The sequence below is a fragment of the Pelobates fuscus genome, chromosome 8 (assembly GCF_036172605.1).
Source record: "Pelobates fuscus isolate aPelFus1 chromosome 8, aPelFus1.pri, whole genome shotgun sequence".
In the NCBI taxonomy this organism is placed as follows: domain Eukaryota; kingdom Metazoa; phylum Chordata; class Amphibia; order Anura; family Pelobatidae; genus Pelobates; species Pelobates fuscus.
In genome coordinates, this window is record NC_086324.1 from 175,435,669 (window position 1) to 175,451,900 (window position 16,232).

Below are 16,232 nucleotides of genomic sequence, written 5' to 3' on the forward strand. Positions count from 1 at the left end.
ATAGCAAGATTGACGAAAAAATGGGCCAAAAACCACATTCATAACCAATTGTTTCCACGGTGATTGTAGAGCTCGTAGACCTCAGATCCATTTGACATTATTGAAATGAAGAACATCTCCGTTAAAATTCACTATTTGGGAGTTTAATCTTCAAAGCAATAAACAGGAATCGCAAAGAGATTAAGGATCTCGAAAATAAACATTAACAGAGCCAGGCAGAGCGAGGACTTGGAAGGATCTGGAAAAACAGCCTGTGATAGGCAGACAGCAAAGACATAAGTCTGTAACTTACAGCCATATCCCTTTATTTACTAAATAAAGATTGATATAGAAATTGGAACAGAAAGCGCTGATCACACCATCTAAATGGTAGCATAGTCTAGGACTTTTGCTGGTCACGTCTGTTGTATCCTCTCCTCCCGTATCCACCGCCTCCATATCCTCCACCGCCGTATCCACCTCCACCACCGCCATATCCTCCACCTCCGTATCCACCTCCGCCATGTCCTCCACCACCGTAGCCACCTCCGCCATGTCCTCCACCACCGTAGCCACCTCCGCCATGTCCTCCACCACCGTAGCCACCTCCGCCATGTCCTCCACCACCGTATCCACCTCCGCCATGTCCTCCACCACCGTAGCCACCTCCGCCATGTCCTCCACCACCGTAGCCACCTCCGCCATGTCCTCCACCACCGTAGCCACCTCCGCCATGTCCTCCACCACCGTAACCACCTCCGCCATGTCCTCCACCACCGTAACCACCTCCGCCATGTCCTCCACCACCGTAACCACCTCCGCCGCCACCATATCCTCCACCGCCATATCCACCTCCGCCGCCTCCCTCCTTCCTCTGGTAGGAATCTTTCTGGTCTGGAAAAGAGAAGACAAGACAGCATTGCAGGAGTTATATGCATTTGGATACAATTAGAATCAAGCAAAACAAGCAAATTAATAGTAAAGAGGACAGTAGTATGGGGGAGACCACCTGCAAGCCACCAGTATCTATGGTGGGCCGTCTTTCGGGACATCAGAAAGTATGGGGGAGGGGGCTCTTCAAGGACATCAGAAAGTATGGAAGAGAGGATCTTACAGGATATCAGACAGTATGGCGTATCCTTTAGAGCAAGTCAAATATTCGGGAGATGAGAAGATGTTTAAAAAGGCAGGAGACCAGCAGTTATCCTCACCTCTGTTAAAGTATCCACCATAGCTGCCTTGCTTATGGTCAAATACCCTTTCATTATTCTCTACCAGGTTGCCAAGCTTCTCAGCCAGCTGCAGTGCCGTGTTCTGTAGGGAGCTGGGCTCTGTGCCGTGCATCACCACAGTCTGGGTGGGCTGGTCAAGAGATGCCTAAATGGACAAGCATGGAGTAAGTAACAGTCAGCTGAAAAAGAACGAATCTCCCCAAACAATGGACCAGAAAAGTCCTGTAAAGATTGCTGGGCACTGAAGTCCAACTCACCATAAGCTCCTCACTAATGATCATCTTGCTGATAATGCTATGTACAGTCGGGATCTCCAGCTGGAACATTTCCCCTAAAATCCCCATCCTGCAAGAGATACAGATCATTTAACTTTACAGCTCAGAGTGTGGAGGAAATATGGCCAACAACAAAACCAGGGATTCCAAAGTCTTACCTGATTGCGTCATACACACTGCTGTAGGTGAAAAGGTAAGTGCGCAGCGATTCCTCCTGTATCTTCCTGCAGAAGAAACATTTAAATATGCAATATGTTTTAGAATAAAATAAGGCAGATTAAAAGTCGTCGTTGTCCCCCCACAATCCAGAACAGCAGTGCCATTCAGTGAAGACCCCTTTCCCTCACCTAATGAGCATGTTCCGCACTCGCTCAGCCTCGGGGAACAGGTCCCACACCTTCCCATTCATCTTCTCGTTGATGATAAAGTTCTTACAGGTCTTCCAATCTCCCATTTTCATGGCCTTGGAGGCAGCCACCACGTGTTCTCTCATGCTCTCAGGAGGTCCTAAAAAGAAATAAAATAAAAAGTCAAAATCTAATATCTACACTGCCAATATCGCCTGAAGAACCCAAGAGAACTCCAGAAACGAACAGGTGAAGAGCAACCATTTTTTTATTTTAAATGCCAAAAAATGTGAACCATAAACTTTTCCGTTTCTTTTTGAAGACTGTATTAATACTGCTGCGTACACAGCCCTGGACCTTGCTTTCCAGCCCTGTTCCTCACCCAGTAGAGGTTGTCTCTCTCCCACACGCAGCTGGTGGTGAAACTGTTTGCTGATCATCCTCCGGCGTGCATCAAACTCATGTGCGGCCATGTATGGGATCTCCAGCAGCATTGCAGACACTAGGTACACGCATTCTAACAGTTCCAGGTTAATGTGCATGTGGAATGGGATCTGTCGCCTCTTCTCGATCTTCTCCTGCTCCTGGTTCCTCTCCTGCATGGTCCTCATTAACAATCCCTGGCCCAGGAGCTCTTTGGCTCGTCCACTGGATTGGATATCAAGCAGTGCATTATGGGCGTCTCGAATCATTCCCTGCCGGAATGCGCATATGCCCAACTGCACCATGGTTCGATTATATAAAATCTAGAAGGATATAAGAAATAAATTGGGTTATAAAAAAAATAAATAAATGCAACATTAGCATTTAAACATGACTAACACAGATTTCTTTCACAGAGCTGAAATACAATAAATTAAATAAACCAAAAGTACATCTCACAAGATTTAAAGTTCTGCTCGATTTGCTAGTATTACACAAACTATTTAAGCTTAAAATCCTGACCGTTTTAAATACTAATCCTTAGAAAATCACGAAGTAAAATGTTGTAGTGTTAGTGCATTAAATACAAACACGTGTTTATATAACATAAGCAGTCTATAATGAAGGTTAATTTTCTATACAGTAATTTTGTTAAACTGAAAACCTAGTGGCAACATTCAGGCCAAAATGGACAGGTTGCAGTTTAAAAATGTGTTTTTTTACTCCTTCAGTTTACAACATACATAAGCTTTAGCTTGATAAAGGTTAGAGTTCCAATTACAGAATTGATAATCTGGCATTTCCTCACCCCCCCTTGTCTCCCCCCCCCCCAAGAAACACATCAAACTCCGTCTGTTAGGAGCCATCGCTTCAATTACTGGAACTCACTTGTTTAACTCTCTAAAAGTTTTCAAAACAAGCCAAAAATGTACATCCTGACAATTCTCTCTCTGAATTCATGTGAATGTTTTGTCTTCCATATAATGGCCCAGTACCTGCACAGGAGGGTCTGCGTGCTGGATGTTGTCCTGTAGGTGGGACATGAGCATCAGGTCTCTGGCTTGGAACCAGCGGTTGTGAAGAGCGTGGTGGTAAATATGGCAAAGTATGGCACAGGTTCGAATTCTGTCTGTTCTGTCTTTGGCATAAATATACTTGCAGAGTCTGTCCATGAGGATGGCACTGTCTTCTGCCTCGTTCTCAGCTTGGTCCTGCTCAGACTGCAAACACAAACAAAACTTCAATACAACATGGAACTGGTTTTCCGTGGCAGCAGTTACACTAGATTTTGCTGCTAAGAGCAAAGGCTCTCAGCCCACTTTAATTCAATTTTTGTTTCTTGTATCAAAAAAACAAAATCAGATGCACAGTCCTCAGGGAATGTCAACTCGTGGACACAGGTGACAGACATTTTATTTTACAACTAAGTGGAACCAGATTATTATTATTGGCAAAGGAAGGCAGGCATGTGTCAAGGCAATAGGTACACGTGGAGAGCTGGTATTGTAATAGTGTTCTATAAAATGTGCTTTTATCCTTCTTCGCATTAAGATAGAGCTTGGTGGAATATAGGGAAAGGTTATGTCAAACTCCAGTTCTAAACCAGACACGCGAGGACGGATGGAGTCTGCCAGGGCTTGGTGGGATCATTCAGAAATGGGGAGTTTGACTTCTGGTTCCTGTCCCAAACAAGTTATGATGGATAAAGCCTGACAGAACCCAGGAGTAGTGGGGAGGTTACCTTAGAATCGCTCTCACTGCTCATTTGCCTCTGGTGGGCTTTGTAGTCGAATTTGTAGTAAGTGTGCATGATCCTGCGGAGGTAGACCCTGCAGATCTCGTCCGTACTTCCTTTCTCTTCCAGGTAACGCTGAAGCCGCTCGATCACTTCACACACCCGAGCCTCGTCCTTCAGATTATCCACGTACTCTGCATGAGAGACATTGGAGAGAAGAGGTTAGCTCTTAGCACGATTTCACAGAGCCTGCCAGGGCACTCAATCTGACAGGCAAAAGAAATGTATAAACATAGCACATGTTGGGAAGGCCCATCACCAACCGAAAGCAAATTAAATGCTCAAAGCCTGCAAAATCTGGCTTGCTACGATTAATTATAATGCCCATTATCCCTTGTGTTAAAACCTAACCATCATGAAATATATTATTTTGAAATATAAAGCCTGACAGTGACACAAGGGCATGTGCAAAAGTTTCGAGAACATTGATATTAAGGAAGCAAAGCGTAGGGAAAGGCTGCATTCGTTTCTACTTATTCCTTAAAACACGTCTGTAAAAATAAAGTTATAAAAACTCTCCTGGCCCTTCTCACCCATTGCCTGATCGGAGCACACCTAGAACGGGGCTTTCAGCATACCTTGAGAATGTGGATCCGTGTTCTGCATGATTTTAGTGAACTCCTCGTCCATCCTTTCAATCAATGTGAGAATACAGCCACGCACACGAATGGGCTAAAAAAAAAAATATATATATATTATATAATAATACACCATTATTGCAGGCCGGAGTTCCAGAGAGGTTTGGGAGCAATTTGTCTGCTTCTAGGCATACATAACAGACAAATTAGAATATAAATGTTATATACTGTATCCAGAATCGCCATGTAGGCAATATCGTAGTGGTGTATGATACCTGAAGGCAGAAGATAATCACAATAAAGTAGTTTATATTAAATGGCCATTGGAGTAACTAAATGACCTCCATTTGTCTGAATATACATAGGGATTAAGGAAAGAGCGCAGGTACATTTTTATTTTCTTTGTTTTTTACTATATATTGGGGCTGATGTGTACTGTAGTCCTTGCTGCCGGCCCATTAGTGATGGGAGTGAGCGCAGGACTTCTCTTTTTGTATTTACTTAGTATCACACAGCCTGGTTACAATGCTGCCGCCCATCCCATGTGTTCCCTATTAAGGGTTAATAAATATATAGGGGTGTATATAAAAAATACCCCCTCTCTGTCTCAGAGATATCTTTGCCAGAAGCTCAAGGAAGCAGGCTGAAGGGTCAGTGTAGGACCCGCTTAGGGGGGTCTGCCTTTACGTTGGCAGGCGGGCATTCCCTCCAATGGCCATTGGAGCAACTAAATGACCTCCATTTGTCTAAATATACATAGGGATTAAGGAGAGAGCGCAGGTAATTTTTTCTTTTCATTAGTTTATATTAATACCTGATCTAGGTTTGCAAGGTTTTCTGAATCTTCAGCAATATTCTCCCCGATAAAAATATTGGGATTGGAAAACAAGATGTCAAGCAGATCATGGATACATTCCAGACACTTCTTCCACATGTCAGCCTGAAAATTCAAGAAAAAAAAAAAAAAAATCAGTTGGCCACCAGGAATTCCACCATCATGTCCATTAATGAGACAACGAAGCATTCAATGAATCAAGTCAGTCGTGACAGTGTGTAGACAATCTATATACCTTCATGAAGGCAGCCAGATTGGGATTATAATCGTACAGAGAGGCAACGATGTTGAACTTTATTTTGATGGAGATACCCTGACCCAGGTTGTTCTCCTCGGAGATTCCCACCAAAAGTTGAAGGAGCTCTATCTGAGCAGCTCTGGAGGAGGAAAGTCAAAGTTTAGTGAAAACTTGCAATAAATCAGACCCCAGCAATTTGCAACTTACTTTCCATCGGTGCTCACCTGTCAGTGCCTTTTTTCCCTCTGGCCTGCAGAATTTCATTGAGTTTTTTGACCACAATCACTGGTGTAATCTCTGTGCCTTTAGCAAACATCTTGGGTTTTTCCTTGTGAAGAGAGAGATGGAAAGGAATGAGTGTGGAAACAAAAGAACATGAAAGGTCAGGGCATGATTCAGGCTCTCGCTTACCTTGACCATGGGAGCTCCTCCTTTCACCTTCTCCCACTCGCCACCTGCTTCATTATCCTCTTCCTCTATGTCATCCTCATGTTCTCTGCTTTTTACTTTGCGATGTTGCTTCTTCTTGGCTTTGTCCTCTTTCTTCTTCTCTTGAGCCTGGCGGTCACCCTCAGTAGCTACCCTACAATCATGAAATGGCACAATCAAAATTAATTATGGGGGTGAGAGCGACCAACTACCCGAACTAGAATGTTTGTAATTCATGACAAAAATAACTAAATTCACAGACCAGATTATAGACATTACCCTGGTAGTGGAAGGCGTTCTACAGAAACTTATGGACACCACACAGAAAAGCCTTTGAATAAAGTAACGGGACGGTCTACTTAAACTGAAGCCAAATGTGAATATGAAAAACACCAGAGGGATGAAAAAGTAGCGCTTCATTGCGTTAACATGGCCTTTCTACATTCAACAGGTTAATCTTGGATATTTGGCCAATGCAAGTTGCGCTACTCACTTTTTAAGGAATTTTGAAGCCAGGGATGTTCGATTCCCTTGATCATCTTCTGACTCTGAGTCAGAGTCTTCAGAATCTGAACCCCAATCTTCATCATCTGACGATTCCTCCTCATCTTCCTCATCCTGTAGAAAGGGAACGTGAGTTACCAGTGGGGCCATGGAAGGAACATTAAGATACACAAGCAAACGAAGAAAAAAATGGCTTGATTATTATATTTATATAGCGCCAACAAATTCTGTAGCGCTTTACAATGGGTGGACTAACAAACATGAAATTGTAATCAGACAAGTTTGACGCACAGAAACAGAGGGATTGAGTGCATGAGCTTACATTGCTAGAGGGAGTGAGGTAAAGTGACACAAAAGGTAAGGGAAGTAGGTAGAATATTATTCAATGAAGACTTAGTGTGGGGTTTTTTTTTTTGGTGCCATTAACAGTTTGATACGCTTTTGTGAATAAATGGGGTTTTTCGTTATTTTTTTTTTTTTAAGGAGTGGAGACTGGGTGGGCATCTAATGGAAAAGGGAAGGGAGTTTCACAGGAACGGTGCAGCCCTAGAGAAGTCTTGAATGCGAGCAGAGGTGGGAGTACGAACAGAGAATAGACGTAGGTCTTCGGCAGAGTGTAGGGGCCTAGATGGGACATACTTGTGTATTAGGGAGGATAGATAGGTGGGAGCAGCATTATGTAGAGATGTGAAAGCAAGAACCAGAATTTTATGTAGATCCCTATATTTTATGGGAAATCAATATAGGGACTGACAGAGGGATGAGGCGTGGGCGGACAGGAAGATAAGCCTTGCCGACGAATTCATTATAGACTGTACCAGGGCAAGTTGGGAGCACGTAAGACCACTGAGAAGCGGATTGCAACAGTCAATGTGAGAAAGGACAGGGGAATGGACCAGCACCGTAGCCGCATCTGGCGTTAAGTAGGGGCGGATGCATGCAATGTTTTTTGAGGTGGAAGTGGCAGGATTTGGCGATCGACTGAACATGAGGGGTGAAGGAGAGGTCGGAGTCAAAGAGAACACCTAGGCAGCGAGCCTGCGTGGTGGAGCGGATGGTAGCACCATTAACGTGAAGGGAGACAGAAACGGGAGTAGCAACACTTGAGGGAGGAAAGACCAGAAGTTCTGTTTTGGACAAGTTGAGCTTAAAGGAAGTGGGCAGCCACCCAGTTAGGAATAGCAGAGAGGCAGTCAGAGACACTAGTCACGAGGGACAGGGAGAGATCAGGGTAGGAGAGATAGATTTGCGTGTCATTGCGTGTCATCCACATAGAAGTGATATTGGAAGCCAAAGGAGCTGATGAGTTTACCAAGGGAGGCAGAATAGATGGAGAAAAGTAGGGGACCAAGGACTGAACCTTGAGGGACACCAACAGAGAGAGGTTGGGAGGAAGAGGCAGAGCCAGAGAAAGACAATAAAAAAAAAAAGTGCTGGGAGAGATAGGAGGAGCACCAGGTGAGAGCAATATCTTGTAGACCGATATTGCGGAGGATGAGAAGAAGCTGTTGCTGATGAACAGTGTCAAAAGCCACAGACAGGTCAAGGAGAATTAGGATAGAGTAGTGACCACGAGATTTTGCAGAGAGTAGATCATTGGATACTTTGGTCAGAGCCGTTTCCACAGAGTGCGTAGCGCGGAAACCAGACTGAAGCAGGTCTAGCAGAGAATCGGACTCAAAGTCTGTCAATCTCGCATACACAACTCTTTCAAGGATCTAGGACGCAAAAGGCAGTAGCGAGATAGGACGATAGTTGGACGGGGACTTAGGGTCAAGGTTGGGCTTTTTTTTTTTTTTTTTTTTAATCGGGGTGATATTCGCATGTTTGAAGGGTAATTGAAATATGCCAGATGAGAGGAAGAGATTGAGAATTTTAGTGAGAGGTGGAGAAAGAGAAGAAGACAGAGTATGAATGAGATGCGAGGGAATTGGATCTAGGGAGCAGGTGGTGGGGCGGGAGGACTGGAGCAGAGCAGAAACCGCTTCCGCTGTAGCGGATGTGAATGAACATAAAACAGCAGAGGGAGTGAGGCTGGGGGAAGTTTTGTAAGGGTAAGGGGAAGGAGAGAGAAGAGATCTCTTCCCTGATTGCAGAGATCTTGTCAGCAAAGTTCGTACCTGTTAAGTCAGTAGGAGGAGCAACCGGGCTAAGAGGAGAGTTAGAAGTGTGAAATAGTAGTTTGGGTTGGCAGGAGAGTGTGGTTATGAGGGTACTGAAGTAATTAACTTTTGCAGATGAAAGACATGACCGTGTATAAGCGTGAAAGGAGGAGGTAAATCTAAGATTAACAAGCAAGAGAGACGCTAGCGCAGGAGAATCTGGCCTACCTCTGCTTTCTTCAAGAATTTATTGCGAGTATCAGGCGGGGCAGATTCCACCTTCTTCAGAAACTTGCTGGCACTCATCCCTTCATCCTTATCGTCATCGTCGTCGTCATCACTGGAAGATGAAGCTGATACAAAAGCGATAATTATGTTTGTATTATAAAGAAAAAAATAACCCCCATCATTCAAAGTGACAGCGAAGAGACTCTAGGCTTGACATAGATGCCAGTCACATTACGACAGCATTCTTTCCCATATGATGCAGTTTACCAATGAACCCCAAAACAGAACACATTTAAAATGTCCATCTCCCAAGAAAAATATATTACATGGAAAAAATTCTAAACCTCTGCACCCTAAACACAACACTAAAGTGAATTTAAAGATTTCTCACCATCTGAATCATCATCATCTTTTTCCTGGTCTTCATCTGCCGACTCTTCGGGATTCTGAGAGACAAAATAATGGTTTACTGAGTACAGAATGACACCAGTCAGTTTACAAGAAGCAATCATTAAAAATGGCATTTTCACATAGTGTAAAAGGTGTATAATACACAAGACCTGGTTCCTTACCTGTTTGTAGGCACTGATTGATGTCTCAAAGTCACGGTTGTATTTGCGCAGTTTCTGACGCAGTGTGCTCAGGGCTTTAGCGTTGTTTTTATTCATCTTCTTCTTTCCCTCTTTGTCCTCCCATAGCTGTGAAACAAGTAACACCCATCAGCACTGGTTACAACGTTCCTCTCTCTTATGGATAAACAATTATGTATCAGATAAATTGGGATCAGAGTCAGGATAATTATACATATCTCAGTATCACTGATAATATGTACAGGTTTTTGCAACCAGGAATGGCAAGCTTAGGAACGGATGGACCACAGTGAAATAAAAAAACAAGAGAAGCAGGGGGAGCATCGCAGTTTACCCAATCCTAGCTTCAGGTCACTCCATGCTGGAGGTGGTGTGCATTATATAAAAATGCATAAAATAAACAAAAGCTACAGTCAAACCTCAGTCATTGTGGTCTGTTCCAGTCCCATAGACTCCTGGCCAGCATGAGGTTGTGAGATATAGTGAGTAACATGATAGCGGCCATACCACGGCAGTAATCAGCCTGATTATACCCTCAGTTCTGGAAATGGGACTGTGTGTTGAAACTATAAAGCTCAAATGCACTGTGCAAAGCTGAATGAGACCCGACATTAAGCCCAACAGCTGGGTCTCACCTCATTCAAATAATCCTCCAAATCAGAGAGGAGGCGGATGTAAAAGCGGGGAACCCCCTCCTTATCCACAATGTTCTTGGCCTTTGCGTAGGCTTTGCCGAGCTGCTCAAACTCCTCCAGACATTTCGTCATGTCCCGAATCTTCATAGCATTGCGGATGGTTTTAATAAGGTTTGTCAGCTCCTCGAATCTAGGAAGGACAGACACTATTAGAAAACCATGGGCCACACCTGTAATCATGTAACCCCCAGTAACATAGAAACACATTTACAAATAACACTGAACAGCAAAATGTAGGCTGTAAAAGCCAAGTTTTGACCATAGTAAAGGAGAATTTTTCCAAACATGCTACGGTTGCCATAGAGTTTGCCAGTCAGATCCTAATTCCCTACATTTATTATATAAAGACATCATAGGAAATCTCATCAGACCTCGGCAAAAATATATTTTTTTTAGCCATTACAAGTCATCCAGTAAGCACAAAGATGGCCTTTTCTAATATAGAAAGTTCCAAAACCTTACAATTTGTTGGCGTACCACTGACATAATTCCCTGACAGCCATAAGAAGGGCTGTTTGACATCCTTGTTCTAAGACACTGAGCAACGGGGACATATGTAGACACAACTGATTTCAAACTAGAGGTCTACGAAATAGTCTGGCTGAGGCAAAGATGAAACTAAATCACAGCCTGGGCAGAATAAGGGAACCCACCTCTTATCCTTGGCACTGCGCACCACTCGCTTCGTGTCCTCTTCATCGTCACTGAGGAGGAGAGGCCTGCGGGTTTGGAAGAAAAGACGTAAAGAAGAATGAGACAGGGAAGAGAAAAGCATGATTATCTAACCAGGGCAGAAAAACTATTGCTACAGTGTTCACATATTTCTACTAAAAAAAAAGGCAACATTTAAAAACTAAATCTTTACTGCAAGCAATTCTAAGTCTCTTGGATATATTCGCATTTTTACTTAACATAAAATATATCTGTAAATTATACTGAACACCAAATATAAGAGTGTTTGCCATTTCCCTGAGTGCCATTATCAGCTTGTTTGAGCAGGGTCCTCTGCACCTTCTGTTCCTGCATGTGTAACACGTCTTGTTGCAACTACTTGTTTGTGAGTCCACTTATTGTACAACGCTGCGGAATTTGTTGGCGCGTTATGAATAATAAACGGTATGTAAAGTTTCTGCCTGCCTTTAGGTCCTGTGCTAGGTGTAATATTAAGGAGACACTCACTGCTTGCCGTAGGTGCCTCCCACTGGCTTAGGAAGAATCTCATCTCCAGAAACGGATTCTTCAGACTCACTGTCTGAGCCAGTAGCGAAAAATCGAGACATATTGAAGTCTTTTTGAGGTCACACAAACCTGTAGATAATGTAAAGGAAGTTATGAATACTTTGTCAATATAGAAAAGAAAATAACAGTTATAGAAAAACAAAAATACGATATTGAGACAAATAACAGCAAACACTGACTGTGATACTATCTTTTTTTTATGCAAAGATAACACTTTTTGTTTAAATTTTAAAAGTTCATATTGTCGCTTAGGTCATGAAAAGAGATTTAGAAAAAAAAAAATCCAGCACAAAAGAATAGGTACCCGTGCCTTCCCACAATGCCAAGCTCAGCAAATCTCAGTAATCTGGGGCAACAGTGGGGGCAGAGTATAAAGGAAACCAATGTCAGCTAAGCAAACTTCAGACACATTTAAAGTGTGTATCGTTCGTTTTGCAACGTTTAAAATACATCATGAAGTAAAGAATTACAACAGCAGTTCAAACACTCTGGTCATATAGAATAGCCTTCCCCAAACGCCGACCCTGAACATGTTGCTGAAGTACAACTCCCATGATTCTCAGCCTATTTCATTCATAGAATCATGGGAGTTGGAGTTCAGCAACATATGGATGGCCAGAGTTTGGTGAAGCCTGTGGTAGAGGTTAACAGAGTGAAGGAGTGTAAGCATAAGGCTATCCTAACTATAAGATAAGGCCAGGGACTAATGAAAGGATTTCGAAAATTGGGCAGATTGGATGGGCCGAATGGTTCTTATCTGCCGTCACATTCTATATGTGGACGATTACAATGTGTAACAGTCAAACACACACTATGGAACATTGATCTTAGATTAACATAAAACAACGCAGCACAGCTACATCCGATTAGGGCTATACTGTATATTTAAAGTGGATCTACCAATTTTGGATGTGTCTGCATATTTCATAGAAACAGAAACGTACAGATCCACTTGGGGTCTGGTGGCCACAGGATGCTGGGGAGGGGAGTTTTACTTATCTCCGGCTGCCCCGTGGCTGAAGCAATTTTCACTATTCAGGTGCCCTTTGGCTCTTGTCATTTCAGTTGCCAGGAGCCGCGAGAGAACAACACTGAGGGCTAGGAAGGATCCAATGAGACCCTCCATAAACAAAGCCTGAAACCCACAGCTGAAACCCAAGCTTTGCCAAAAGGCAAAGTACTCCCTACTTAGGATTTCATTGGAATTCCAATGCACTTCTAAAGAGGCACTCCGGGCACCATAACCTCATCTAAACCTTTCAGGAACCTGGGCGTGCCACCGGGCAGGAGCACCGCTGTTTGAGAGTGGTTCGCTGACGCTCTCAGCCAATCAGTGACTTCCCATTTACAAAACTGGTTAGAAAAGAGACGTACCCTTTTTAAGCCAGTTTTATGAATGAGAAGTCACTAATCGGCTGAAAACATCAGCTGACCGCTCTCAGACAGAGGCGCCCCTGCCCAGCGGCACTCCGCTCTTACTGAACCTGAAATTTCAGAAGACCTGAAGATTGGCACTGAAGGCTCACTTTGGGGTTTAATCCCTCAAGGTAACAGTGCACCAGAGGATCCTTCTGACACCATAACAACTTAATTTAGTTAAATGTGTTATGGTGACTAAACTATTCCTTTAATTAATATTTCATACAGATTATTAGGGTTATTCACTAACGTGAGATTTCAAAGTGAATTTCCAATTTACATTCAAACTAGCTGAACAGGAATATTTCTCCAAGTTCGCTAGTCTTTCAGTTCGGCTACTTTGGCCTTAAATTTGAAGCTCACTTTGAATTCCCCCTCAGTAAGTACCTCCCTTTAGTAAGTACCTCTATATCTTTATGAAATACTGGAAAGCATCAGATCTGCTTGAAGCAGATCAATAGGGCACAGTGACCCAGCCTTCAGCCTGTGTGTCGGATAATAGGACAGGTAACGTTCCTTATGGTGAGCAAAGTAATTGGTGTGGATTTAAAAAAAAAAAAAAATGTTACAGCAAAATCCCAGAATATCCCTCATCACCACAAAAAGCAGGTTACCAAACAGAAATAAAAAAGGGCAACACACACATTGATGCAATGTAACAGCTGACCATGTACCCAAAGCAGCATACTACATCCCACTGAAACAGAGCTTTACGGTCCACTTACAAAACTAATTGCTCTAAACTGAGAGCCAAGATGGCTGTATATTCACTCCAGGGTTTAGCAAATACATCCCCTTCGCACTCAACCACGCTGAGCTCCAAATCATCAACTGAGTGCACAACATCTTATTTTACATAAACCATTGAAATATAAAACTGTAGCCATGGGAGTAGCCCTCTGTGTGCCCTCTTTGCTGAAAAGCAATATATGTGAGCGGGTCGCGGCATTTTGTAAAACGAATGAAGCTGGCTCAGAGAATACTTTTTGGATATCATGTGCTTGGCCTTGTCACTATGCTTCCCACCAAGGAGGACTTAAAGATAGCCGCACCCATGCAGCAAGGCTAAGCCAAGCGATGAACTGATAAGTAACTTTCTATTTAGTGACTAAAAATGGCTTTCCACCAGTTTCCCAGTGAGTATATCATAGGACAGGATAACCCTCTTCTGAACCCCATTCACTGACCGAGAGTGGTGAATATCTGTATCAGAGGCGAGACTGGTCACTAATATATCACAAGAAATGTGGGGTTCCAGTCAGAGTGGCTGACTAATACCTCAGGCATTTTATGAAAAGTTTGGTCACCAATGAAGTCTGTAGACGTAAACAAGGATTTCATGTGATGCAAAATGGGAAACATAAACCTTGACTACCGCCAATATGTGTATGTTCTGTCAGTATACTGGGATGGGTGTAGCTGAATCTGCACCAGAGACCCTCTCGGTAAATGGCTATAGATTGCCAGCTCTTGGGGTCAGTATACTGGGATGGGGTAGCTGTATCTGCACTGGGAGCCACTCAGTAAATGGATATAGATTGCCAGCTCTTGGGGTCAGTATACTGGGATGGGGTAGCTGTATCTGCACTGGGGACGCTCTCAGTAAATGGCTATAGATTGCTAGCTCTTGGGGTCAGTATACTGGGATGGGTGTAGCTGAACCTGCACTGGGGTCCCTCTCAGTAAATGGCTATAGATTGCCAGCTCTTGGGGTCAGTATACTGGGATGGGGTAGGTGTATCTGCACTGGGGACCCTCTCAGTAAATGGCTATAGATTGCCAGCTCTTGGGGTCAGTATACTGGGATGGGGTAGGTGTATCTGCACTGGGGACCCTCTCAGTAAATGGCTATAGATTGCCAGCTCTTGGGGTCAGTATACTGGGATGGGGTAGGTGTATCTGCACTGGAGACCCTCTCAGTAAATGGCTATAGATTGCCAGCTCTTGGGGTCAGTATACTGGGATGGGTGTAGCTGTATCTGCACTGGGACGCTCTCAGTAAATGGCTATAGATTGCCAGCTCTTGGGGTCAGTATACTGGGATGGGTGTAGCTGCATCTGCACTGGGAGCCACTCAGTAAATGGCTATAGATTGCCAGCTCTTGGGGTCAGTATACTGGGATGGGGTAGCTGCATCTGCACTGGGGACCCTCTCAGTAAATGGCTATAGATTGCCAGCTCTTGGGGTCAGTATACTGGGATGGGACCCTCTCAGTAAATGACTATAGATTGCCAGCTCTTGGGGTCAGTGATTTAGGATGTGGGGCCCCAGAAGCCCCGATCCCTCCCTGGCAGTAAGCAGCATGGCGGGTCCCCCGGCTCCCTCCTCTCAGTCAGTATGCTGTATCCCCCCTCCCGGTCTCTCTCTCACCTCCCGGAGCCGCACGCTGGTATAGTGTCTCTCAGTCAGTCAGTATAATGGTTTCTCCCCCCGGTCTCCCCCCTCTATCAGTGAGCGCGCTGTGGCCCCGGTCTCTCTCTCTATCTCTCACCTCCTGGAGCCGCACGCTGGGCCTGGCTGGCTGGGAAGGCCGAAGAATGAGCGCGCATGCGCAGAGCCGGCCGATAATACCAACCGGAAACTCTTCCTCCACTTCCGGTGTCACCACCATGGGACTACATTACCCGGCATGCAACGGGCGTCACAGCGCCGCTAGCGGCCCAGACTGACCCGAACAGCATGACGGGAGCTGTAGTCCGTGTCCGCAATCACCGCCCACATTACCCGGCATGCTCCGCGGGGAGGCGCTGACTCGTGTTACTGAGCCATTGCATCACGTGCTTCCTGTGAGTACCCAACATGCATTGCTCGCAGCCACCGGGGGCCGCCCAGCGCGGTATACTATACACAGCCCGGGGCTCTCAGAGAGAGAGAGCGCCACTCACATTAATATAAAGTTACCATAACCAAACCTGCACCGACACAAAATGGCGGGAAACGGGAGACGTGGCTCCAACATGGCGGACAATGAATGGCTCCAACATGGCGGACAATGGGAGAAATGGCTCCAACATGGCGGACAATGGCTCCAACATGGCGAACAATGAATGGCTCCAACATGGCGGACAATGGGAGACATGGCGGACAATGAATGGCTCCAACATGACGGACAATGAATGGCTCCAACATGACGGACAATGAATGGCTCCAACATGGCGGACAATGAATGGCTCCAACATGACGGACAATGAATGGCTCCAACATGACGGACAATGAATGGCTCCAACATGACGGACAATGAATGGCTCCAACATGGCGGACAATGAATGGCTCCAACATGGCGGACAATGAATGGCTCCAACATGGCGGACAATGAATGGCTC

The 16,232-nt window shown here is 44.6% G+C and overlaps 1 protein-coding gene across 1 annotated transcript; it reads right to left on the minus strand.

Annotated features, from left to right (window-relative positions):
- Positions 1–284: 284 nt before the first annotated feature.
- Positions 285–11,554, minus strand: EIF3CL (eukaryotic translation initiation factor 3 subunit C like). Its single transcript, XM_063430882.1, has 20 exons — positions 11,430–11,554; positions 10,904–10,969; positions 10,191–10,380; positions 9,538–9,663; positions 9,357–9,411; positions 8,966–9,090; positions 6,625–6,749; positions 6,114–6,285; positions 5,927–6,030; positions 5,700–5,841; positions 5,444–5,569; positions 4,630–4,723; positions 3,998–4,185; positions 3,252–3,476; positions 2,216–2,579; positions 1,834–1,993; positions 1,645–1,710; positions 1,469–1,556; positions 1,191–1,356; positions 285–873 (listed from the first exon to the last, which is right to left on the minus strand). The coding sequence occupies exons 1-20, from the start codon at positions 11,528–11,530 to the stop codon at positions 380–382; spliced, it is 3,177 nt and encodes a 1,058-aa protein (XP_063286952.1). The 5' UTR covers positions 11,531–11,554; the 3' UTR covers positions 285–379.
- Between the last annotated feature and the right edge of the window lie 4,678 nt (positions 11,555–16,232).

What these genes read in the sequence shown, in the direction of transcription:
- EIF3CL (XM_063430882.1), bottom strand. Translation starts at nt 11,530, where the DNA reads ATGTCTCGATTTTTCGCTACTGGCTCAGACAGTGAGTCTGAAGAATCC. An exon ending in GAGGAGCTCCCATGGTCAAG is followed by an intron (nt 6,031 to 6,113) that starts GTAAGCGAGAGC and finishes TCTCTTCACAAG; the next exon opens with GAAAAACCCAAGATGTTTGC. An exon ending in GCAGTGAGAGCGATTCTAAG is followed by an intron (nt 3,477 to 3,997) that starts GTAACCTCCCCA and finishes TTGTGTTTGCAG; the next exon opens with TCTGAGCAGGACCAAGCTGA.